This window comes from Enoplosus armatus, chromosome 8 (genome assembly GCF_043641665.1).
Source record: "Enoplosus armatus isolate fEnoArm2 chromosome 8, fEnoArm2.hap1, whole genome shotgun sequence".
NCBI lineage: Eukaryota > Metazoa > Chordata > Actinopteri > Centrarchiformes > Enoplosidae > Enoplosus > Enoplosus armatus.
The window spans coordinates 4700352-4726442 of NC_092187.1; the positions used below are offsets into that span (position 1 = coordinate 4700352).

Consider the following 26091-nt stretch of genomic DNA (forward strand, 5'->3'; position numbering starts at 1 on the left):
GCTGCCGGAAAACATTTAGAGATTTACAGGCAGTGTGAGTGGGGTTTCAAACACTCACACATTATGCCAACAGGTGTTTTGACTTATTCTGGCTTATTAGAAAGGTTAAAAAGTCCCAAAGCTCCATGGACTACTAAGAATGATGAAAGTGTTAAACTAACTTGTTTTCACAAGCTGCCACTATTAGCATGAACCAACTTTTCTCCACAGATATTATGGATATTCAGTTTGAACGCAAAACACTTGATATCTAGAACAACGTTCGAATAAAGATGCTATCTATAAATGTGAGTCATCTCTTATGTGTGCTCTTCCTACTGTGACATGTCAAAATGTCTGCTGTGAAAAATGCCTATTTCCTCTTTTTGTTCTTTCTGTATTTGCATTTGAATTATTGATTCATGATTGTTTTCAATAAAGCTTAAAGGTCCCATATTGTAGAAAGTGAGATTTTTTTTCTTTTTTGATTCTAAAGCAGGTCTAGTTGCTGTATAAATACTGTGAAAGTATCAAAGCGGACAAATGCACACAGCCTGTATTCAGAAATGGTGCCTTTAAACAAGCCGTCAGGACGTCCGTAAGGTTGTGATGTCACAACTATACAGTCACACCCCCCAGCAGGTCATCTGCTCCAGGCACAGCACACCCACCAACTACAGGGACACTCTCAGTCTAAGTTATTAGACCGCTCTGCTCAGGACTACTTGTTTCAGACAGAGGGTGAAGTGAGGGGCTGCATAAAGAGCCAGTTAAATAAGGACTTTGAACAGTGAATCATGCAAAGCTACTCTCGAGATGAAAAAGCATAATATGGGAATATCTAAGTCCTAAGGCAGGGCCAGATCACCCTGCTAAGGTGCCCTGGGGGCAAAAATGGCACCCCAAAGGTCCCATAGTCCGAGGTTACATCTTCAAATTGATTGTTTTGTCAGACCAACAGTCCAAAACCCAAAGATGTTCAATATAAAATTAGATACAGAGAAAAGCAGCAAATCATGACAGCTGGAACCAGAGAATGTGACAGTTTATCTTGATATATTACTTAAATCAACTTTAATTGATTATCAAAATGTCCTGATGATCAATTAATCATATCAGCAAATCTTTTCAGCCCTAAAGGCAGCTTCATTGTACTCTATTGTAGTATGTTGAAGTCCCAGACCACTAACTGGGCACGTGGTCTGGGCCACCAGACATCTACTATAACTGTTAACAAAAAAACATGTCTGAATAGTTTTCAAAATTGTTTTTATTTATATTAACCATTTATATGTATCCACAGCAGTATTCTTAATGATCCCCACTTTATATACGCAGTCCGTTACAAAGGAAGGGAGGGGTGAGACTGGACAACTCACGCAAAACTGAAATAATGAAATGTAGCAAAGATTCAGAAGGAGGGGGAACATGCAGTCATGCACGTTTCAGTTTATACTGAAGCCTTTAACAATTGCGTCCACAGGATTGAATATCTACACAAGTACAAAAAATGAGAAAAATAAGAATATGCTACAACAGAAGCCAAATGAAGTTTATAAAGCGACAAACAGAAAAAGCGTGTGCCCTCTGTACTTAAAAAAAAAAAAAAGAAGCAGGTCAGCACCCGTCTCATTTTTTTTTCTTCAGTTGCTACAATTCCAACGCAAGTTACAAAACAGCCTGCCACAAACAAATCAAACCAGGCAATACCTCAAAGAACAAAACAAAGAAAAAAAGATTTACACACATTACAACAATCTTCACTCGAACTCCCAAAATGTACCCTAATAATCGACCTTAGCTTCAGCTGGGGATTAACAGGTCTGGTCAAGGTTAGCAGTGAGGTTTTTAGCTTGAAACCAGACCACAAGGTGCGTCGGTGCGTGGACGCCTGGCAGGCTCTCCATTGAACTCTGTTAGGTGGCCGAGGAGGACCTCCTGCAGCAGCAGCAGCTTTTAATGAGCTGCTAACAGGAGCTCTGAGATTACACAAGTGTGTGTTCTGTGTGTGTGTGTGTGTGTGTGTGACTATATGCGCTGGATGAATAGAACTACATAGATAGTTTGTTAAGTGTTTATGAATAGGTAAGTATATTCATGTGAGTATATCAATTATGTGAGTGTCTAGTTAGTACTGAGTACACATCTATATGTGCAGCTGGAGGTCTTTCACAAGTGAGTGCAGTCGAATCCTCAAAGACCACCTCCAGATCTTCTAGCATTGCAGCTCTGTTTTGACACCCGATTCAGATGCCTGTGTAATTAAAGAGCACTGATGCGTCTTTAGCTGAGGAGTAGCTTCCACTTGGGAACCACCCTGGATCACCAGCTCTGATCTGCAGTCCCTTCAGTCCTCACCATGGCTAGTCCACCTCCTCCATGTTGCTGTAGGATGGCGCTGCGCACTCTCCAGAGTGGGCGAAGAGGTCAGAGGGAACCTCTGGGGTCAACGTAGGTGGTCCTTCAGGATCCAGGTCTGTCCCAAATAGTGACTGGCTAGAGGCCTGTAAAATAAACCAATGTTAACTGTAAATAATGCTGGTTTAGTTTTCTGGGATATTTCATCTGTTTGGGGAAAATGGTGAGAATGTAACATGACTTGCATAATAATATACATAAAGATTATAAACAAACAGATTTTATTTTTATATTAGAAAGCAGCATTTAGATGGAGGTATCCAGACACATTATTGCAGGGAAATTAAAATAGGTTATGATTTTCTTAAAAATACAGTACTTGCAATCATTTTAATAACAACTCAGTGATTCAAAGTATATTACAGATAGTGACCTTCAATCATTTCCTCACAAAATACAATTATTCTTTGTAACTGACATTTTATAGCAGACTACACACAAACATAGTTCCATCCTTCAGTCCGGTCCATTTAAATCCAGTCAGCTTGACAAAAACCCAAAAGCATTTAGACGTTTAAAAACAGCACAGCTTGTGCTGGGAAACCCCCCCCCCCAAAACATTGCCCGGATACGGGTTTAACATTCGTTGAGCCCACTGCTGCTGTTTAAGTTGGGTACCGGGAGATTTCACACAAATCACAAACTCTTCAAAATAGTGTATGTTGCGCACAAGCTATACCTTTAAAGAATTTGAACATTAGACGGACTTCAGCCTTGCATATATCTGAGTCAAGTATACACAGTCTGACGGCGCTCAGAGCTATGCCGAGCATTTAAGGCAAACAAAAAGGTCACTCTACTCTGCCTCGACACCAGAAGAGCACTGGGATTTCCCTGAGACCCACATACACACTCCCAATCACTGAGGCAGCAGAGTGAAGAAATGATCTATGGATAGTTCTCAGAAAGTGTTTAAGACTTTAAAAAGAGTTAAAAACCCTCCATATTTTAACTGCTGATCAAGACGCTATAAAATCATCCAGAACTTTTTTTTTTTTTTTTTTTAAATGAAAGCAAAATGAACAAGAACTTGATCATTTCATGAAGACAATATCAAAATGTTTGTACTTTACAGGTGGAACTGTACTGTGTAGTCAACTGTTCAGTTCAAACTGAATCAATAACTGGAGTTTTCCACTCAAAACAGTATATCACGTTGACAAACATTACATTCAGAGGTGGACGGTAATTCCTTAATTCATAGATGCAAACTCCTTGTTTGACTTAGCCGTGACATGACTGCATCGTCAGTAAATATCTCATCTTATTTTGTAGGATTTTACACAGAGCAATTTCATTTCATCCTGAGAATGTAAAATCCTCACCCTGTTAAATAAAAAGCAACTAAAAACAGATTTTAACAGGCATTTCAGTAAAAACCAAAACAACAAATATTATGGAAAAAAAAAATAAGATAACTACAGTACATATTGCTGAAAGAAGCCATTTAAAAAACACGATGGCGGCTGGACACAAACAGCAAGTTTAAGGCCCGTAAATCAATTTGTGTGACATAAATAGGCAACAGCAATTGGTCACAAAAAAAAAAATATAGGGTTCTCTTTGCTTCATGATATAACATTTAAAATGAGTCGAAGTGCCTCACATATATACTCCATTCATATCTCTCGCATGTGTACTGCAGGAATTTGTCGTCTTAAGAGTGTAGTGCAATAAAAACAAAAGGCGGCCTCCAACAGGGGCTTCATCTGTAGTTTCTTTTTGTACTAGAATCATTTTGTCATAATTCTCAGCTTATAAGCGTTTGATAAATTACTGTATAATTATATAGCTTCTTTGACAAAAACACCTGAACCAAAAAAAGGTCCACTTACAAGCTTTTCCCAGAGCTTTACACCATATCATGTGGCCTTCCTGGTCCTTCAGTTAAGATTTATTTGTCAAACTGCTGCTTAAAACTGTTTCACTACGTAGCTTCAGGATTAAATATTAGTGTAGGTGATTAAGGCTGTCAGAGCTCATCATCTGAGAACATTGGAAGAAAGAGTCAATACAATGCATAGAGGCAATGTAGTGAATAGTTCACACGCAATATACCTGCACTGTGTGCTGATAGTATCATTCTACTGCAGCTTTAACTACAAGGTTTTCTTTTTCTTCTTTTTACTGTGCCTTTAACCTCAAGGCCCTCAGTGTCTATTAGTGTGTGAAGTAGTGCCCAAAGTATTTTAAAGGGTTGAGCCATGTAAAGTTACACATGCACTTCATGTGTTGTAGTGTTGGGTAGAATGGACATTTACTCGGTTCTTACTTAAGAGGAGTGATGAGTATTAACACTTCAACTGCCTCCTGTTTCCTATCCAACCTCACATTCGTATTTCTGAATGTCCAGGCCAAAGAACGTCACCAACTAGCCACTGTCAGGTCCAGTTGGATTTCTAGAGGAGAGGGTAGACCAGATTGATGAACAGAGCAAGCACAGCTGCCAGGGTGCCCAGAACAACGTATCGCACGCAGTCATCATCGGGATAGTCTGACATCCTCTGCCTGCGGTGCCGTCGCACCGACCCTTCAGTCCTGTCTTCGCCTTCCTCATCTCTGTTCCTCGCCGTTTGTCCCCTCCGCAGCGTAGAGCGGAACAGTCCGCGGGGCCCTTCGTCGAGCCCCTCCTCTTCTTCCTCCAGTTCCCGCCATATTAGAGAGGCCTGCGATTGGCGGAAACCGGTGTCAGCTTCTGGGAAAAGGCGCGGTCTAACAAATGCTATGATTACAATTACAAACATTTAGCTGGTCTGCCTCACAGTTCCAGATCAACCATGGTGATTACAGTGAGTTGTAAAGAGCTAATGTGCTACATGCCTGGGACAAACTGGGAGAGGCTTTTTCTCCAGAAATCAGATGGTTAAGTATGCAGGAAATTCCCATGATTTAAAAGTAAACACACAGTAAATCAAAAGCACAAGTACATCTTAACTGTTCTCCTCAAGCCCTTTCCTGCCAAAGCCCATGGGAAGAAGTGTATTTTACCCATTCTCTCTACAACACTTACCAACATGATACATATCAGAAAGAAAAGTTAAGGCATATGGTTTAAGTTGACTATCGACTTAAATGCATTCGCTGCAATACTCTTAAGTTAATATGCTTTTAAATTATGGAAAGTAAGTTAAAGTAATGTTTTCTCTTTGTGCGCGTACAAACCATTCATCCCTTTTATCCCAGAGGTCTCTCACAGTGTCATGTCACTATCAGCATCACACGGTTACAGCTGACAACCTATGTGATAAAACTAACTGTATAAACAGAACTCAGCACTTGTTCAATTTCTGCAGACAATTGTCCTCACGTGTACCTTCAGAGTGGCAGAAGTCAGAAACTACGGACATCAACAGGGAAAGAAATCATGCTCTGCAACGTTTCCCCACTAATTCCTCGACTCCATATGGATTTGCAAATGATGAAGCACATTCCCAGCTCTCTCTCTCTTAGCCTCATCAATTGAACAGAAATCCTTTCATTCTAGTAAGTTAAAGCACTGCACTCCACCAAAGCTACAAATAATTAAATGTCACAAGATGCTAATGCTGCCTGACAGCTGAGGTTTGTCGAGATTAACAGACCATCTCAGTGATGGGTCTTTCCATTGTGATCCCACTGGGCTATAGTTAATAAGAATCTCAGAGCAGGAGCTCTTGTCAAGACTAATTCCTTTCCCAATTTCCCAAACCCCATGAAAAGTGGATTTGAACACTTGTTGCATTCAAATATATACTAAATCTGGTTACAACTCACAATGCCTGGTGAAATATACAATACAATCTGATTCTATGTCATGTAGAATAAACACATGTGACATCCTCATTGTGATGGGATGTATCCGCAAACAGATCCCCCTATTTTAAATAGGTCAATTGTCAGTGGTGAGCGACACATTCATTGCATTAACTGTGATGCGACAGTTAGGATCTTTTCCCAAAACAGTTCACCCCAAGCTAAACCATTTACACACCCTCCATTTAACCCTGGGCTACACTGCAACACCTTACACTAGCATATTAAAGAGTTAGTGTTGCTTTTATTAACTAAGTTGTTATTAATTAAGTTGGATTCTGATCACCAGCTGTGTGTAGAACAAGATGTATGTACAGTGTGAAATCCTGAAAATTAAATTGAATATCAGGCGTCAACTCCTCACCAAAAGCTTAAAAAAGAAAAGAAAAAAGATGTGACTGAGCCAAGGGATATTAAAAGCTTAACTCTGGCCACCACATGCCAATGTGAAAGGCTTTCCTATAGATCCTCATTCTCTTATTGTTGTGGCGCCCTCACCTGGCTGGCAGTAGCTCCTGCAGCAGTGGGCGACTCGGCGCCTACAGGCCTGAGGAAGCGTGGCGGCCTCTCCACAGGGGAGTTTCGTCGTCGGTAGAACAGAACATAGGCGTAGCGCGTCACCACCTGACTCTCCTCCACCATTGTCACGGTGCTGTCATCAAACAGACGCCAGCCTGTGGGACAGGGAGTATGGGCAGAGGAGGAGGAAGGGAGGTGAGGTTGGCAACACATGTCAGAACTACCAACAGTCATATAAAGACGAGAATAAAGCGCACTGATTGCACACTCACCAACATCACTGCGCTGGCTGTTCTTGTCACTGGGCAGGCGAGCGTAGGCTGTGTAGTGACCTCCTATCATTCCTCCGTAGTGGTTGATGACTGCATACAAGTCATAGATAGGAGGTTGTTGCATCTCATCCTTCTGGCCAATGCAGAACTTGCTCAGATCCAGATTCCTAGAGGACAAGATTATATTAGAGGCTTTGTTATGGAAATAAGGGAACACTGAGCTTGAAGTACTGCATGTGGAAAATATCACATCTTTTAACATTAAAAGTAAGTACATGTAAGTGTTGTGGTGCAGAAGAATATGTGGTGGAAATTCAGCTTATTCCTGTGCATTTACCTGACGGGAAAGTCAACCATGTCGTTGATCTTATCCCTCCAGATGAAGCTCCTGAAGGAAAAGCGTTTGAGCTGGATGATCAAAATGTTGGGCAGACGCCACAGCAGCAGTTGCTTGGAGGCCTCTCGGTGCTGCTGGCACTTTGGACAGTACCTTAAAAAACAAACAGAGTGTGGATGTAGACCACTGCTCCCCAGTTTAAATGAACCCAATAGCATGTATAACTAGACTTGCAAGCAGGTTTAACGGAACACAACGCAGAACCTAAGGCGCCCTGACTTGTGGAAACCAGGAGGCCATGGCCATTGTTGAGTACGGCTTGAACAGTTTAATACGCATTTCTTCGAGACCCCCGTCAGAAGTACACACTGCCAGAATCTGCACCAGTCTGTCTGTGTCTGCAGTGTCTCCTAGTCTAGGTCCTGTTATCTGCAAAAAACGTACTTTATTCATTTTTACTTTTAGATTGTTCTTTTTGACGTTCACTGATTTGTTATACAACTACTCCTATCATTATATTAGTTAAACAAACATGAATAAAGAGCTTTAAATGATTAGTCGATTGATCGTCAGTTGAACAGAAACTATCTTCAATTATATTGATTTGATTGACTTTCTTTGTGAATATGTGAATATATTTAAGTTTTGAAGTTTTTGTCATTTCAAGATGTCACCTTGTGCTCTGGGAACTATTTATTAATATTTTACAGATTCATTGATAATTAAAAATAATCATTAGTTGCCCTCACTTAGTTCAGATATTCTCTCCCTCGGTGAGAAAAATGCGGTGAGAATGCAACCTTGGACAAGGGAAACGAGAAGGAAACCAAAACCAAAGAGACAGGATAGAGACAATGTTGCATTATTAGATGATCCAATCACAAAACATAAATCCCTACCATGCCTCCTCTGGTGCCAGCACCTCTGGCTTTGTGAAGAGGTTGAGGCACTGCTCCAGGGTGAAGTGTCCTGCTCTGGCTGTCTCACTCAGAGAGCCGGGGTCCTCCTCATACTCCAGCTCCTTGGAGCTCACCAGGACGTACTCCTTCAGACGCTCGTTGTTTTTCCACACCAGCTCCAGGAGCGAGTCTTCGGGGAGGTCCGCCAGCATGTCTTCTGCAGAGAGGTTTGGGGGGGGGGGGGGGTCACTAAACCTTGCAGCATATAAAACACCACAAACTATGGTCTTAAACATTACTTTGGAGTTACAGTAAATCAACACCTCTCTGACAGTCTCAACAAACACTGAACAGGCAATTCTGGTCGTACCTTTTTCATCCAGCCTCTGCTCCTTGTTGTTTGAGTCCAGCAGAGCTATGTAGAACTGACTGGCATGACCTGATGCTGATTCACTTGGATGCTGATAGCCTGTTACTACAGCTGCAAAACAGTGGCAAGAATGAGGATGTAGAGACAAAACAATAACAATCACCGAAATACTGAAGCATCTGTCCGTTAATAGCCTTGTTATTACCTTCTGGACGTACTGCCTTCTCACAGGACGTCTCTTTTTCAGCATGAGGGTCTACCGTGCAGCAGGAAGCGGAGGAGATAGGCTCTGAGAAGCCTGAATCTGTAGTTCGCGTGGTGGAGAGTGAGGTCTGGGAGGAGGAGAGGGATTCCGACTCCCCAGAGTGGAGGGCTGAGGCCTGAGCATACTCTGCCTGGGATTCAGGCTGCGGAGTGTGGCTCTCCAGCTCCAGATCACCGGCTCCTACAGTACTGCTACCACCCACGGCCTCATCCCCGGGCCCAAGACCCTCAGGAGAGCCTGCTGGCATTTGGGGGAGGTCAACCCGGCACTGAGATGCTTCGGGGGATGTCCTGCCTGACTGGAAAGGAGGCTGGAACACATTGACGGAAAACCTGCACAGAGACATCGGAGAGATTCTTAACAGCTCGCAACATTTTATACGCGAGTGATTCCTGACAGTGATCTTGAACTGACATATAGATATATCAAAATTATAGCTTTGTTTCATTCCTATATTGCCATTACATTTACATTACATACGTGTCTGAAATGGGGCTAAGCTGTCCTAACAATCATACATGCGGATCATGTTGCATTTGAAATGATGATGAAGAGCACCGAAGACTGTCAGTTAGACTGTGTACCTGGAGTAACCCTCTAGCAGCTGGGTGAGGCGGGAATAGGAGAGTCGAGACTCCGGCACGCTGACCAGGAAGGGCAGGCCCACGTTCTCTGTGTTGGGTCGACACAGACCCTTGTGATTGGGCCAGTGGGTCTTCTGACACACTCTAGGAGGTGAAGAACACAAGAGTTAACATGTTTGGAGAAACGTTGGATGGATTTCATTTAAGAAGAAAATGACAGATGCCTCAGTGTACATAGGAAAACACCCCCCCCCATGCTGAGACAGCATTTTCTAGTAGAACTCACTGATTGCAGTAGCCCACACGATAGCAGCGAGTGCAGCGCTTCAGCTTGTCTTCCTCAGACACTGGAGGCTTCAGGCAGGCAGCACACTTTGAGATGGGGATATTGGGGACCTGGAGTCTCTGTAGGGCAAACGTGAGAAAGAAAAGCCCTCTGAATATCTGTAAACAATGACGTATTCAACACGCTGTGGAAATGTAAAAGCAGGGCTCGATTTTTATTACCTGCTGCACTCTGAGCAACACCACTCTCTCTTTGGCCATGTCTTTGGAAAGCACCTCAAAGCAGAACAACATGTCAGAGGAGGACACTGTGTCCAAGGAATGGGACGGCAGGAACATGCGCTGGAAGCGGTTCTTCCCCACCTGAGAGGGGGAAAAAAACAAGTCCAGTTTTGTCCTCAAGTGTCCTTCAGCAAGACATTTCTAAAAGACATTTATGCCAGGGTGTGAAATCCTGAATGTTTTAAACATCTAACCTCCGTCAGCCTGAGGTTCTCTGGTTTGACCCGGACACTCCTGGAGATGGATTCGAGGACTTCAGCAGTGCTGGAGTTCTCCTTGCTCACACTTACCAAAAACTGAGACACACATATATGTAAAAGTAGATCAGAGAGTGCGTCACACAGAAGACATCTTTTCTCCAAAACAAAGCAAAGCCACATTTCTGCATTTCACTGTTAATTGACACTGTGAGTAGTATGACAATTCAAGTGGAGACTGGAAACCAGTTATTTTATCTTACCTTGATGGGTTTTTTATGAGGTTCCTTAGCAAAGTAGAAAACTGAGAGCACCTTTTGTTTCTGGGGCAAGGGCACAGGCAGGTAGAGGAAAGGGTCAAAGGTGATAGACACCTGAAGAAGAGAGAGAGAGAAGCGAGGAAGGAGGTAGGTTAGTCATCACTGGAACAAGGCAAACATTTTAAAGCATTAACATTTCGTGGAAAGTTATTGTGCGTTACCTTGGAACATGTGGGGCAGACGAGCTTGGATTTGAACTGGCCTTGGAAGAGGTCCACTATGAAGGAGTCATTTCTCATCTTGTGCCTCTGCCACGCCTCCTCTGCCACCACCTACACCAACAGACGAAAGATATCATCAGATCAAGGCTTGACTAGACCGTAGGAGGAATGCTAGTTATTTCAATAAATACATCCCCTAAAGAAGTTTCTTTTACTTTGTTGTTATCCTGTAAGTAAAGATCCAAGTGTAAATGATTACACTTTAAAACTTGTGTACACAGTGAACTCGATTTACAAAAACAAGTCACTAATTACGGCAGTAATTGCAATGTTTCCTGCCCGAGACTTCACAACCAGACCGCCTCTAGATATCTCACAGGTGAGAGAAACACCCACCTCATCCAGGCGTCCGTCAGAGTCGACCGTCTCTGTGTAAGGTTTATTCTGGATGCGGTTCAAGTCCTCGTGGAGCCCGTCCAGCAAGAAAGCCATGAACTCCTGGGCATCGTGCTGGGCGTAACCTGTAAACTGGCTGGCTTTACTGGCCACGATCGCCTGCATGGTAACAAACAAACGACAAAAAGGACGGAAAGGGGAAATGAAAACACAGATCATATTGTCCTTGCTACGTTTGGCATTAACACGTTTCCCCGGAGGGAAGAGTAAATGTTTTATCCTTGAGGTCAAAGACAGATTAAACACTTTCAAAGTAAAACAATTTGGAGGACGCAATAAGATTTAGTTTACGCGGGGAAAACCACTGGGTGCTGCTTGTATACCTTCAGCTTTGAGGGTTGGAAGGCATGATGTGTTCCTTTCCAAAGGGCCCTGAGCAGCACAGCAAAGCCAATGGCTAGCCTGCCTCCTGTTCCCAGTGGGTTATTGCAGTTGATTTCTGCCTCAAATGCACGATCTGCAGGGGCGCAAGAAATATAGGCATGAGATAATGGAACCAGACAGAAGTCAGCGGGAGCTTAGACATGGATGGACAAGCAGGGACACATGGAAAATCATTATGGGAAAACCAAAAATATCTTGATGACTTCATGAATACGGAAATAAGTCTTGAAACAATACTGAAACACAGCGACTAAAACACTTTAAACCTTTCAATTGTTTTAAAACCTTCTTGTGTTTGCTGTTAGTTATTGCTGTAATGAATGTAAAAATATATGAACTATAGCCCTTTGTGTTTTTATGTGATATATAGGTTCATCAGTTCATGTATTATCCCTACAACATTCACTGTCTATCATTATTTGGCTAAACACATCATTTCCAAAGAACTAGGTGACCTAGATATTGCAGAAATTATTTGAATGCTTGAACAGCTGGAACTACAGTATATCTGGCTTATACAAATAAACACTGAAAGTTACTGAATCCCCATTAAATTTGCACCTATGGGCCACTTGGCACAGCTTTTGTGTCCATGTTAGCAGTCCCTAGGACTAGCTGCAAGCAGAGGCATTCAATATAACCAATAATTATCACGTCATTATCTGTTTATATGTGTACCCAAGCACGACTAAAACACACCGCGTTATATTTCACAGCAACATAACAAGTTACTGGTCTTTGGCAGAGGTACAAAGTATAGTATAGATTTATACATTTATATATAAGTATAATAAAAGATGTACTTGGTCAACACTAATTAATTTCATTATGGCTCAGGCTCAAACAAATTAGACACTATTTACCATGGAAGTAATCCCTGAGTTCTCTGGTGTTGGACAGGGATTGGATGACACTGTTCATGAAGCAGGTGTTGCCGAGGTTGACCAATCCTGTAAAACCAGGCAGGCACACCTTCTTCTCCTCCTCTTCCTCGTGGCGCTCGTTGCTGGCAGGAGGTGCGTGGGTCATGGGCTGCACCATGCAGGTAGGTTTAGGCTGAGACAGGAAAGATTTACACACAGATTCTACAAATTAGAACAATTCCATCCTTACCTTCATTTCTGCCTTCTAGCTATTTGACTATGCTATCACTTTCTTTAATTACTTGGGTTCAACAACTACCTCACCTTTCTATTCTTAGACTGTTAATATGTTGCCAAACAGACCAAACCAACCAGTGTATAAACAGTACTTTCCTTTGCCTCGTCTCTTCAGTGTAGATGACTATTTATCTTTCTACTCACCGTGGTAACAGTGGGCTCTGGCTTTGTGATGGCAACATGCTCAGAGACAGTGCGAGGAGCAACAGTGTCCAGACCGCCATCCTCCACTCTGGGTGAGGCCTTAGGGGCCTTGGGTTTCTCCTCCCCGACCCTCGGAGGCTCCTCCTTTGCTGGGAGGCTGTGCTGGCTGCTGCCTGGCTGGCTCTTTTCCATGCAGGTAGGGCTGGAGGGCACGGCGACCTTGGCGCCACCCACTGCACCTTAAACAGAGGACAATGGAGCTTGTGGTTTAGAAGATGATGGCCCAAGAGGCTGGACCGTACTGGTGTAACAAATAGTTATAAACTGTGGTGTAGAACATACAGCATTTAAAGCCTTTTCAACAGGGCATGCTTGTGAAAAATGACATTCCCATAATTTGAAATAAAAAAAATTAGAGCCATTTACACTCATCATTGTTTAGTTAATATAAGAGTGCTGACAAATTTAAACTAAATCTCTGTAATTTAAACAATCAGCTCATTCCCATATTTTGCTGTGTTGACATGAAATCTTGGCAACACTCTATTGAACAGGTCTGTACTTTCCAGATTATTTCTTGGGAAGCTCCCTTCAAACCCAAAGTAAGTATACATTCAGTATTCATTTATTAATGGAAATGTTATTCTCCATATATTTTGAATTATGAGTTTGCTTGTACGCCTATTTTTTTTATTGACCCGTGTGTACCAATTGAACACGGTCTCCATTTTTCCTGTAACTAGAAGCAAATAACAGTCTGGAAATCTTCCAAGAAAAATATGGATCCATAAAATAAACTGTTGCCAAATCTTCTTCCATTTCATGGGCTTCAAGGGCACCTGGAGCCGTGGGGGTCACACAGTCTGCAGGCCACATAAGATTAGCAGGGTAGACTGGCACCCATATCTACTTACTGGCTAAGTTACAGATTCAAATTCCTGTCATTGAGAGCTACACTAGAGTGCACATACATTTGCCTCAGACACATACAGTAAAAAACACACACATAAATAACTCATAACACACAGTATACTTACTGCTTTGAGCATATTGTTTAAAGACATAGTTTTAAATGGTGTACATAACGTATGTCAAGTTTAAGATCACATTGGTGATTTACCTAGAATGTTACAAGAGTGTATCATTTCACCAAAAAATGCAACATCAACACTTTTTATCCACACTGTTAGAAGCTGGGCAGCACACCTTGTGTGGCAGGGGCCTCCAGGCCCCCCCAGCGCTGGCTGTGCCTCTTCTTCAGGGTGATGTCCAGTCGGGACGGGGTAAAGGAGTAGCTGCACTGCTCAGGCTGGATCAGGTTCCTGATGCACAGGAGAGAGATATAGACAGGTCAGATTAAAAAGACAAAACGGAGTGACATAAGGCTACAGCTCACCACCAATCTGCTATCAGTGTTTTAACCACCAAAGTTTGACTGTGATTCTTATCATTTTAACACAATGACACAAAGGATGTCAACTACCTTGATTATCTCATATGATGGGAATGAGCAGACATTAAAAGTTGCTCATTTGACAAAACTTTTTATCCACCCTCTGAAAATCTGGACTTTGTTGTGATTTGATTTTGAAAAGCAACCAATGCTTAATGAATGGCCTGATGGCTTTCATCAGTCCTTCAGTAACATGACACAGGATACAAGTCTCAAAATAACCTCTATGCCTTCTACACTACTCACAGTTGGGCACAGGAAAACATGCAATCTCTGCTCTCTCAAGCTTCCCATTTAAAGATTAAGTTTTTCAATATGAAAAACATTTTGAAAAACAGTGACTGCAACAGTTACCTGAGTTTGACTTGCCACTTGAAGACTGTGTTTGGTCCACAGTCCGAATGAAGACGCAGAAAGTTAGAATCACTGTAAAAGAATGGCACAGAAAGATCATTTCTCTGGATGTGGTTCAAGTCATAAAGCATGCCAAAAAACTATCCTTGATTTGTAGCATATTCACATTCACTACCTCGTCTGGAAGATGAGGGTGAAGTCCTGTTCCCTGAAGATGACCCTGGCCGTGTCCCTGCAGATCCCCTTCATGTAAACATTAACCACCATCAGGTCTGTGCCCTTCTCGTACGAATCATTCTTCACAAATTGCAGGTTGACCATCGGCTCTGGAGCTGCAGGAAGTGATTACAGGTGTCAGCAAACTCATATTTAACTGCTGAATAAATCAGTGCTGACAAATGTACATACAGTACTTTGTTATTGCAACATCCATCTACATACACACACAGACTTTGTGTCAATGTGGGGGTACAAAGACTCTACAAATATAAATCCAATGGAAAGCAGTTGGTTTCCAATCAATGACAATGTTTACACAAAACACATATCTGATAATCCAAGTGGCCCTCTGAATTCCCAAAGCCTTCTCAACTAACCGTCCTGTTGCTTCATCTCCAGAGAAGGCTCCTCCTTCAACTGGTCCTGCTTCTCCTCTCCGTCACAGCTGCCCGGCCTCTGGGCTGGATCGGGTGACTGGCCTTGTTTGGCAGCTGGTACTGAACCTGCCTCTCTTGATCCAAGATCCTGGTGTATCAGAGAATCCTGCTCAACAGGCTTTTTCTCTGGCTCGGAGTCAGTCCTATCTCCCAGCGGTTCCGGAGAAGCAGAGTCCACAGCTTTTGGGCAGTCAGTGGTGCCGACGGGAGCTGCTGGTTGGCTATCACTGCCATGTGCTGTTGCTCTGGACCCGTCTGAAGACTGGTTTCGCTTCTCTGCATCCTGAATCAGAAAAGACACGAGACATTTTACTTAAAAACCTCCAGAGAATAGTGTTCACTCTCTAAGGCCTTGGAGCTACTGGAGACCAAGTGAATGTCCAGGAGCAATTGACTCCACAACTCCCTTTCTCCCTGTCATCACTGCAGTTATAAGACAGCGAACAACTTGATTCCAGTTCAGACAAGGCAGTGTACAGTACAGTATCAGCTAATTGCTGTGAAGACACCTCGCTACACTACACACATCAGACAGAGCGCAGATATCGCTCGTCTGGCTCACTCCTCTTCATCAGGCAAGCTGTTGTGCGAACAAACTGTAAGACTAGTGACAGAGTTTTACAACCGACAGTTCATTTGCAGAGGCAGTAATTAGGTTGGGTGTTTGCTGTTTGTAATGTTTAATAAAATTACCAGTCTCTTCCAAGCTCCTGGGAAACTTGAAAAGGCAGAGCCGACACAGGCCAGATGGTGTTATTGGCTGTACTCTTATTAAATCAAAGTGCTGAGTGATTTGAGGAAACTATCCAACTGGGATTTCTTTCTTTAAATTAAACTCCAGTCCTGAACTTGTTGTCTGTTAAACAATATATGCTTATAGCAAGCATAATCATCCCTATTCGTGTCTCAAATGAACAGCATCAGATAAAATAATTGCTTATTGTTGAGGTTCTCACAGGGTTCAAGTAAAATTTAAAAGTAGACCGGTTAAGCCAACATTTATTAATATATTAAATGTGTGGTATACTACTCAATAATATCAAATTACAATCATGACATATATTCATTGATAACAGCTACATAGTTGTGGTGACAATGACAAACTGCTGGTGTTGGACAAGTGTGGCCTCATGTATATTGTTTTATGACAGCATGAAAAATCAAACAAATCACTTAACCCATTAGTTGATCGACAGATAATCCGCAACTTTTCTGATAAACTCTGGTTCCATCTTCTCAAACGTGAATATTTTCCTGTTTTCTCAGACTCATCATTCATTTGCAACAATACAATATTCAATATCAGACTGACAACACCTAATGTCACAGTTGACAGCTCTGCACTCCAGCTGCTTAAGCTAACGTTAGCTTCACAGACTGACATTCAGTAGTTCTACATGCTTTTTTTGTTTGTTTTAGAGATATACTGTAGGCCCTGATATTCAGTGTTTGTGTACATGTTACTGATGCAAGCATCATATGTCAACATTCTAAATGAAAGCAGCCCAGTTGGAGGGTTCAGATAAGCATTTCTCACCTGAGTTTTGTTGGTATGGCTGGCAGCAGTGACAGCGACTCCTGGTTTCTGTTCCTGGCCACTGCCTAGTCTCTCTGCTCTGTTGTCTCCATCCCTGTGTTGCGTCTGCGGGCTCCGACCAGCGGGCAGGTGTGTGTGTGGAGCTTTGCCATTGGCTACTGTAGACTTGACAGAGTCTGTGTCCCTGCCGGCCGGTGACATAGCCTCCTTGGTGGTCCTGGGCAGCTGTACAATGGTGCGCTTGGCACTGGGTTCCTGAGGCTGAGGCTCGCCTCTCGTGACAGTGACAGGCTTGCTGGTGGTGGTTGAGCCATCTCCAGCTCCACCTTTCACACCCACAGAGTCCGTAGTGGCCTTGTCACACGCTGGTTTATTTTTCAGGCAGCGTTTGACACCCCGCTCAGCTTTGCCACCGCTGCGTCTCGCCTCGCTGTGTGCAGGTGAGGAGGGAGGCTGGAGTTGTGGCTGCGAGGACGACAGTTTGGGTTTCTCTGATGACTCCAAAGCAACAGGCTTCATCTCCAGCTCCTTGTCATTTTTGGTCTCTATGGGTACTGCCTCCTTCTCCTTCTTGTTTGACTGAAGCAGAGTATACAGAAGCAAATCCATTTTATCATTTAACCAAAGGCAGATTGAACTGAAGACACTGAAATTTTCATGAAATATATGCTATAATACATTATGCAAAAATACTACATTTATTAGCGCAGATAAAACCAAGACACAAAAGCACTAGATGAAGGAAAAACAGACAAAAAATAATAATCATCATCTCTTCACCTTAAGTGAAGGCCAGATGTGAAAGGGAATCTTCTTCTGCATGATGACATGCAGGAAACCTCCCTTCTCCTTGTACTGGACTCTGCTACATGAGGCCTCAATTTCCTCCTGCAACTGGCAACGCCACTGCCGCCCATCTGAAATATGACATACATACAGCCAGTTTTAGAGCAGAACTGAACTCATACACTCAACAGAAATGATACAATTGCAGCAAAGACAAGAAAGACCACATACAGTATGTTTAAAAGGTAAACACATGTGGTTAACGTACAAAAAAGGTGTTCAAAAGTTCAATAAGGCCTAAACCCAAATGCACAACTGTGCCTGTTCTTTTGTGGCTTTATTTTAATATTATTGTAATTGTAGTTTCTGTTTCTGTTACATGCTTTACTTACCTGGGAAGCACACATGGCAGTGTGTATCAGTGAAGGTTGTGTTGATATCCTCTATCCTCTGCACCCCCTCCCCACAGCGCAGTCTGACAGTCACTTCATTGACATTTTGCTTCCAGTCCACAAACACATCTGAAAAACACAAAGGAATGGACACACATGTAGACGTGAAACCAGAGAAGGTTGTTCCCCCCCCCCCCCCCCCCCACCATGATCATTAGAATAGATTCAGAAAATATCAGTCTCTGGCCTGAGTAGAATTGAGCAGTCAATCCCATCTGGTAAATATGGACGCAGAGAATAAAGAAATAAAAAAAAACCTGCAGCAGAATGCTTTTAAGTACGACCAGTGGTGAACATACTGTATCTCTACCACCCTGAGAGAATATAGACACACACATTGAAATGCACCTGCTCACAAATTCACATCGGGCATACCAAAGCACTCAGTCACAGATGGAAAAAGACAGTACAGTGAACTCAGCAGTCACACACGGGACATCTAAAATTATCCGTGCCACAAAAACTGTATACCAAGTAAACAATTGCATGAAAGCAAATGATCGACTTACTTTAGAAAACATGTTACCATGACATTCACACACTTTTCAAGGAAGAATCGCAAAGCGGAAAACTTTTGACAAAAATATCCCAACATGAAAAACAAAACAAGCATGTACCATTTTTCATAGTGACCTCAAAGTCGTTGCAGCGATTGAAAATAAAATGTCATCCCAGAAGCACAGCAAGCTCTCGATTCCCTGCCGGCAACCAAATCATGTATGGATCATGCACACACTCGTACTTCGATATAGTCTTCGACAACAACAAGTAGAGAGCCTAAACTTTCCCACCTCCACTTCTTCACTCTCTCTCACCCCCTCTCTCTAACTTAATCGCTCTCTAAAGGTCACAAGCAACACCCAATCCCTTCCAGCTGGTGACAGTTGTATTCCCAGTGGAGCCACGCCACAGTGTACTCTGAAGACACTCATGATATGAACACATTAGCACAAATACAATGCTTTGATCTTCATCTTCACATAATTTATGCCAGAAAGTCCATTATTGGTGCAAGAAAATGTACACAAAAACGAACACAGTGGACTATTTCTATCTGCACCTCAACATAAAAGTTAATAATGGGTGGATAATCATTAAAGCTGCATATCTGTAAAAATAAAAGACATTGATAAAGTACAGCAGTATTGTTTTATGACCATGATTATTATTGCAATATCCGACAAAATACACCTAATGCACCCAAGTATGTTTACATAAAATGAGTAAACAATCCAATTTTTGATAGCTCTGCCTTAAGAAATGATTTGTTTGTTTCCTCCGCTGTTTTTCCAATGTTTTGTATAATATCTGTGGGGAGAGGGCAGTCGGAGCTGCTGTGGCAGGAAGATGTGGATGGGCCAAAACCTAGTAAACAGACAGATTTAATTATTGCTTCATTAAAGTAAGCACAAAAATGACACAAAGGCTAAACGCGGTCATGTTGGCTTGGGTCTTTTTCCAGCCTTATCAATTCAATTCACTCAACACTTCAAATCCTACTAATATTATTGAGAGAAGTATCAAAACTTAAGTATAAAAAATCTGCCATATATCAGCTAATAGCTATTTTTCATATATAAACACATAACTTCTTGATACAGATGGCTTGGATTTGCTTCTTTGAATCCTTTTACAGTTTACAGTTGAAAAGTCACCTCGTCAGCGCTCTCTGGTGGACAAACTATGTAAAGGTGACAATGATCTCAAACCTAGTTTTGCATTTCCATACTGCAATTTCTTGTTTATTGACAGATACACACACAGATACAAATATATCTGCTATAAGACATTCTCGGGACCTCGGCAAAACACAGGTTTCCCAGATAAGGCGCAGACACTTTCAGAGATTACAGCACTTCAGCTTGACGCAGCCAACCAGCAACACAAACACTGTAACACAAATGCAACTCTCTAGTGGGAAATGGGGTTGGGACGAATATACCAGCTTTGGCGATTGGCCGGTCATTTTTTGGGGCGATTTTTGTCATTTTATTTTGCTAATTTGTTGGTCTGCCTCCTCCAGAATCCAACAATTCAAAGCGCGTACGAATAGGAACTGGCAGTTGGGCCATATGTACATTCTTACTGCCCTGATTTTCAACAAGTGTTTCACAAAACAGGGTAGTGACTAAAATTCATAAATCATATTTGAGAACGAGACCAAAACCTGTTTGTGCAGTTGTGCACCCTGTTCACTTAGTATAGCTAGTATACTTAGTAATAGCATAATTACTTTATCCCCACCTGTTTGTTCATTGGGAGGCTGAAAGCGGAGGCGTCCTTCATCCATCAGACTCTTTTTCAAATAGTGTCGTGTAGCTGTTCAGCCCGTCTTTACAGCTTACTGCTTAGCAAAGATCTCAAAGTAATCTATTTTGTTTAATTGAAGAAGAGAGGCCTATAGGCTGTAATGTTTCAGTTAAATTAGATTATCACATTAAAGACCATGGAGAGGATAAGGTGAAGCCAAATTTATTCAAACAGAACAAATGGGGACTCCCCAGCCCCCTGCGCACCACACACCTGCGCAAATTAAAATGTTCCAACCAGCCACTGTTATTTTTTATTTTTTAAAAACATAACAATAACACAGTGTGCTTCCATGTAGACACACATACAAAAATGTTAGATACACAACTTACTTTCCACACACAAGTGTGAAGCGGCATATGGTGCAGGTAGCTACGACAGATACCATGCCACATTTACTTTTTGCAGCTTTCCACCATCATTTTACACCAAATAAACTCCTCATGTTTAACCACATGGACAGCCATGATATAGTTCTATTTTTAACCAGAGGGCCACAATGTTTAGCCAGGACAAATTAGCCTTTATCAAAAGTGTATATCTAGGTATGACATTTCTGGATAACACCTGTTTAAAAATACTGGGCTGGATGAAAGATGTACCGGATCCACTCTAGATATTTAGAGTTCACCCCTTTCCTATGTCACACCTGCGATAACCACATGCTGGGTTGATCTGACCAGTTCTGTGGCAAAATAATGAAAGTAGTAGACCTGCTTTGCATTGTTTGAATGACTTATATCTTCAGATGGTGTTGTGAAACATCAGTCTCTTTGGTCAAGGGTTTATGGGAATGTGATATTCCTCGCAACATCATTTCTACCTCCAGGGATGAACCGGTGTCAGGCATTTCCATCACATGAAGCAACTCAATTACAGTTTGGAGTAATTTAAGCATTTAAAATGTCAGGTTGTTTTTCATTTAAACACCTACAGGGATTAGCAGATTTTTTCCTACTCGGGAACACAAAGCATTTAGGGAGTAAATACAAGGATAGATACCTTAAGCAAAGGGAAACCACGAATCTTATTTACAGTCTTGTGTAGGAATTATGCAGAATACTTTGATCCAATACTTTTGACCCAAAATAAATACTTGAGTGGTCAGGCAAAACACAACCTACAGTTCCCTCCTTTATAACTCTTTAACTGGAAAAATTGTTGTCTTATATAATAATTTCTAGCTGTATAAGACATTTACTGTATCTTTAAAAAACACACAAAGCAGGGTTTACTGAGTTCTACCAAGAAACATTGCCATGTTCTTTTTAATCAAATGTTTGTGTGGGGGTGTTGTCAAAAAAAAAGGAAAAAAATCCACCTCTGACTGGCAGCACTCCTCCTACAATAAAATGCACATTCAGCCACAGATGAAAGGAATAACACCATATGAAGGAAGCTGTAATCCACATCCACACATGTATGTAAAATGTAGACTGAAAAAAAGAGCCACACACCCCACTATAAATGAAAAGTACAGTATGTACAAAGTGCTCAGCTCATACAAAAACAGCCTTCAGGTGGCAGCATGAATTGCAATAAAGGGATGAAATTTACAGCGAAGGAACAACAGTGCAACTCAATAACAAGAGGCTGCATGTTGTCTTTTTGTTACAGAATGGTGATCACACACGGCTGTGGATTGAAAAATCTTTGGTTCGTACAGAGTAGAGGACTTCCTGAGTAACTGGAGTGAAATGTGTAAGTGCTGTGTGTTTCAATGTGTTATGGAAAAGACATTTTAACAAATCAAAATGTGCAGAAACTGCTGTATCAACATGCAAAACTATTCATATCATAAATGTGTGAATGAATGAGAATATATGGTCGTCATTGTGCAGTCACAATACACCCATAAACTGTGATCTCCCTCTAAAATGTGTTTTCCAGATAATGATGCCAAATTATAGGCCCAGCATTTCTACCAGTAGCAAGGTTTTGTGATCTACATAATCGACGACAATAGCGATGAGAATACAACAATTTAAAAAAAACGAAACAAACACCACACCCGTGTAATGTATAAACAAACCTAACGTGACAATGTTTTGATTACTATGCAAATAGTGCAAGGCATTATTGCAGTAAATCTTGTTATTCAGCAAGCCGGTAACTAGTACTAGCAGTTGCTGTTTAACATTGTTTAAAAGGATTTATTCAAAAAGGAGCCCTATGGAGTTTTCTTGTAAACATAACTTGTTTATGATTGCATTCAATGTTTCTCATCAAACCGCATCAGGACGCTCATGCACGGGAGACAAAATACACTATTCTGCTGTCAGTTTCACGCTAATCCTCTGATTGACAGTTGGTGGCGGAGACATACAAAGAAGCGTAGCAATGCACCAACAAAGGCAAAGAAGAAGAAGAAGACTGCAAGCTAATACACATGGATGGAAATAATGTACAATTTTAAATATTCAAAAAAACAGGTTGGCAAATGTTTTATGAGAAAGGAAGTGTATATACCATGTTTGCAGAAAATATATTCAGTTTATAATATACTACAATGTCTATACACAGTGTGGTTATGCATTATTCCATTTGAATTTTTTGAAATAACAGTTTAACCTGACAAATAATCTGCAAATGAACAAATAACAAATGTTGTATTAGTTGCACAACACACGTATCGCTTACCTTTCTTGACCTCTGCAATAACCCCGTCTACTGCTGCAGCAGCTGCCCTCTTGGCCTCTCTGCTCTCCTGGTTGGCCCTGTCCTTCTGCTTCTTCTTACTGGTACTGGAGGACAGGTCAGAGCTGTTGTCTCTACCACTGCCCCCTCTCTGCTGTGCCCCACCGCGACGGCCCACTGTCTCGCTACCACCGCTGCTGGCCATCTTCAGGCACTTGGCACTAACAGGCCGCCCGTCGCCGGAATCACTACCGCTGCTGGGGTCTGGATCTGAGGTGTGCCTCTTTCTGCCTGGCCCGGCTATCTTGGCGATGATACTGGTCTGAACTCTCCCAGAACAGAATCAGGAAGGCTGGTAAGGAATGGGGGCCTGAGGCAGAGGGCAGAAAGACATTTAATGATTGAGGGGATGGGGCACACCAGTAGCTCATCTGATGGAGCGCATACCATTTACTAGGGCTGAGTCCTTCTCCAGGGGCCTGGGTTCGATTTGCTGCATGTCATCACCTCTCTCTCTCCCACCTTTCCTGTCACTATCTAATAAAGGCAAAATTGCCCTAATAAAATAATAAATAATAATAATAACTGAGAGGAGAAACCAATAATAATCTTCATAATTGTTTGGCATCAATATGTGCTATGTGCAAGGTACACCAGAATAAAGTTAAACAACTCAGGTAATGATGACAATCTGCCTTTACTATGTTTGTATATTACACAGAGACACACACAAACAGACACACAGAGGGAAGGAAAGTAGTTCACTGCTTGTAAGTAATTAGGAGCAGGTTTCATTTAATTACAACAATGCTGAACGAGACGTGGACAGTATGCCTTACAAAAGGAAGCATAAGACAGCACATAACGTTAGCCGAAACAGACCGAGGTTAAACCCTGCCTCGTTTCCTTAGCATAGCAACAGCAAGTTGCTAGCTTGGACAGTCAAATGGCAAACAAAGGACAACAACTAAATCAGCCATTTTATTCGGCGTTAAGTACAGCACATTTACTTAAAACATGGGTGATGTCCATTAAGCTAGCTAGCAAGCTGAACAATGCAGTTTCCCGTCCACAGAGTCGTTAGCTTGGCAACTGGTAAGTTAGCCGACTGCAGAGGTTCGTTTATTTTAAGGCACACGTGTTTCGGGCTGTCATGTGTCTCTCCTTGTGAGGCAGACACATTTGCCTGTTTATAGCGTTTAACTAATGTTATATACCCGAGATTTTTTTGGCAACCCCATTCATTGGAATTAGCAAATAATACGTATTCAACAGCATTAAAATGATACTTTAACGTAACTGATCCACATAGGAGAGAGTGGAACAATGCAATACTTGGACGGAACATTTGGGTTTAACTATATACTGTATACCTGTCTTAGCTTTACTGACTGGAATGACCAACCACGTTACTACTGCATAATGTCAGAGGGAATTATATAGCTCGTTTACCAGTACGATCACTACACCTGATGTTCAATCGGTGTCTTCCAGCCGAGCACAGAACAGGTCATACAATCAAACGCTCCTACAGTCTTCTAATGTCATTAGCCACATCAAGCTAACGCTAACTGACACGAAAGGGTTGATATGACTACCGATTTTACACAACCAACACAACATGACATCTCGTGACACCTGACGCCCATCTGTAATTAAAATGCCAAATTAATATTGACATTAAAACGGGAGACTTACGGGGCTTCAATCTGCCGAGAACTGAATTCCGTTCCGACTACACAATGGCCGGCGACTCCCTCTGCTTCTCCCGGCTGCTAAGCTCCTTCACGGCTGCGGGCCGCTGCGCTCCTGCCCGCACTCGAAACCCCGTAGTCCACGGTGTTTCTAGAATATTCTTTCATTTATCCGGGACCCATTTCTGGCAACTTTAAACTAATTATTTCAGAGATTCAAACAAAACATAACAGAGGAAAAACTGTTCAGTCTGTTTGTGTCATTCGGCCTCTGCGGCGTGGGTCCTACTTTGTTTGGAACAAAATACACCAGCAGGGTCCAAACACTGCTGCCCGGCCGAAGCTGAAATGAGTGCGCGCACAAGCCACTTCCTGGCTGGCGCGTTCACGTGATCTGTAACTCTTCCATTACCTCTCTCTCTCTCTCTCTCTCTCTCTCTCTCTCTCTCTCTCTCTCTCTCTCTCTCTCTCTCTCTCTCTTGTGTTTGACAGTTCAGACAGTCCATTCAAACCAGGCAGAAACGAATGAATTGTATTGCAAACATGTCACAACATAAAATCTTTTGCTATAGTCTTTTTTATCAATATTGGATTATCGACAGGGGAAGAAGGCAAATTCCTTGGGATAAGGCAATATGCACTGCAAAAACACAATAAAAACTGAAATGATGTGAAGTGGCTCCTGCATATGCACACTTCACACAAAGAGCAAAATAATCATGGCGCTGATTTCTGATTACTTGACAATACCTTTTAAAACAAAGTTTGCTTTTTATGTAATGCTTTATCCCTAATTATTGAGGGTGGAGACTGTTGCGTTCAAGTACGCAGATGTTTGTCATCATCACCCTAATTGATACCGACATGACCCTAATCAATACACTGAACTTCCAAACATCATCAAAAAACTGACTAATTTAATAAGGCAACAATATTTTATAGCTGAAAAACCTCTACAGCTAAAGCAACTATTACAAGTAAAGTGCCTTTCTGACCTCCCTTAATTCTAATGTACCTCCTTCACTTTTGCTTTCTCTTTCAATTGGCTTTTCCCCTCTGCCAACTCTGTCTTAGGGCCCTGGTCTCTAGACTGTTAATACTGCCATTCACAGTGATCAAACATTGCAGGAAGGTTTGAGTAAGAGACTGTAAAGTCTGCAAAGATGCAGACTTTGCCAAAGGGCACATCAAGGACTCATGACAGCGCTCAATAGCACCCTTGCAGGACACAAAAATAGCAATGGGACATCTTACACCCTTGCAGACTCTGGTGTGAACACATGTACATTCAGGGCACAAGCCCGCCAGCTAATAATTTGGGACAGAATCAAACATGGTGGCTTTTCATATGATCAAAATGTGTAATCTGATTTCTAACTGACTCCTGA

The 26091-nt window shown here is 42.0% G+C and overlaps 1 protein-coding gene across 2 annotated transcripts; it reads right to left on the reverse strand.

Moving 5' to 3' along the window:
• Positions 1–1231: 1231 nt before the first annotated feature.
• On the reverse strand, positions 1232–24883 carry usp19 (ubiquitin specific peptidase 19). Of its 2 annotated transcripts, none has more exons than XM_070911035.1 (26): positions 24708–24883; positions 23013–23379; positions 18003–18131; positions 17605–17741; positions 16825–17403; positions 15228–15570; positions 14807–14963; positions 14632–14703; positions 14031–14146; positions 12825–13057; positions 12384–12576; positions 11460–11593; positions 11077–11235; positions 10681–10791; positions 10463–10573; positions 10197–10298; positions 9943–10083; positions 9722–9840; positions 9436–9579; positions 8792–9183; positions 8587–8697; positions 8217–8433; positions 7318–7470; positions 6981–7147; positions 6688–6863; positions 1232–2483 (listed from the first exon to the last, which is right to left on the reverse strand). In XM_070911035.1, the coding sequence occupies exons 2-26, from the start codon at positions 23212–23214 to the stop codon at positions 2343–2345; spliced, it is 4539 nt and encodes a 1512-aa protein (XP_070767136.1). In that variant the 5' UTR covers positions 23215–23379; positions 24708–24883; the 3' UTR covers positions 1232–2342. The 2 variants fall into 2 exon arrangements, with proteins under 2 accessions (XP_070767136.1, XP_070767135.1); XM_070911034.1 differs by lacking the exon at positions 1232–2483 and adding an exon at positions 4760–5063 and having other exon boundaries at positions 12825–13063.
• Between the last annotated feature and the right edge of the window lie 1208 nt (positions 24884–26091).

What these genes read in the sequence shown, in the direction of transcription:
- usp19 (XM_070911034.1), bottom strand. Translation starts at nt 23,214, where the DNA reads ATGGCCAGCAGCGGTGGTAGCGAGACAGTGGGCCGTCGCGGTGGGGCA. An exon ending in GCCATACCAACAAAACTCAG is followed by an intron (nt 15,571 to 16,824) that starts GTGAGAAATGCT and finishes TTTCTGATTCAG; the next exon opens with GATGCAGAGAAGCGAAACCA. An exon ending in CTCATAAAAAACCCATCAAG is followed by an intron (nt 10,299 to 10,462) that starts GTAAGATAAAAT and finishes TGTGTGTCTCAG; the next exon opens with TTTTTGGTAAGTGTGAGCAA.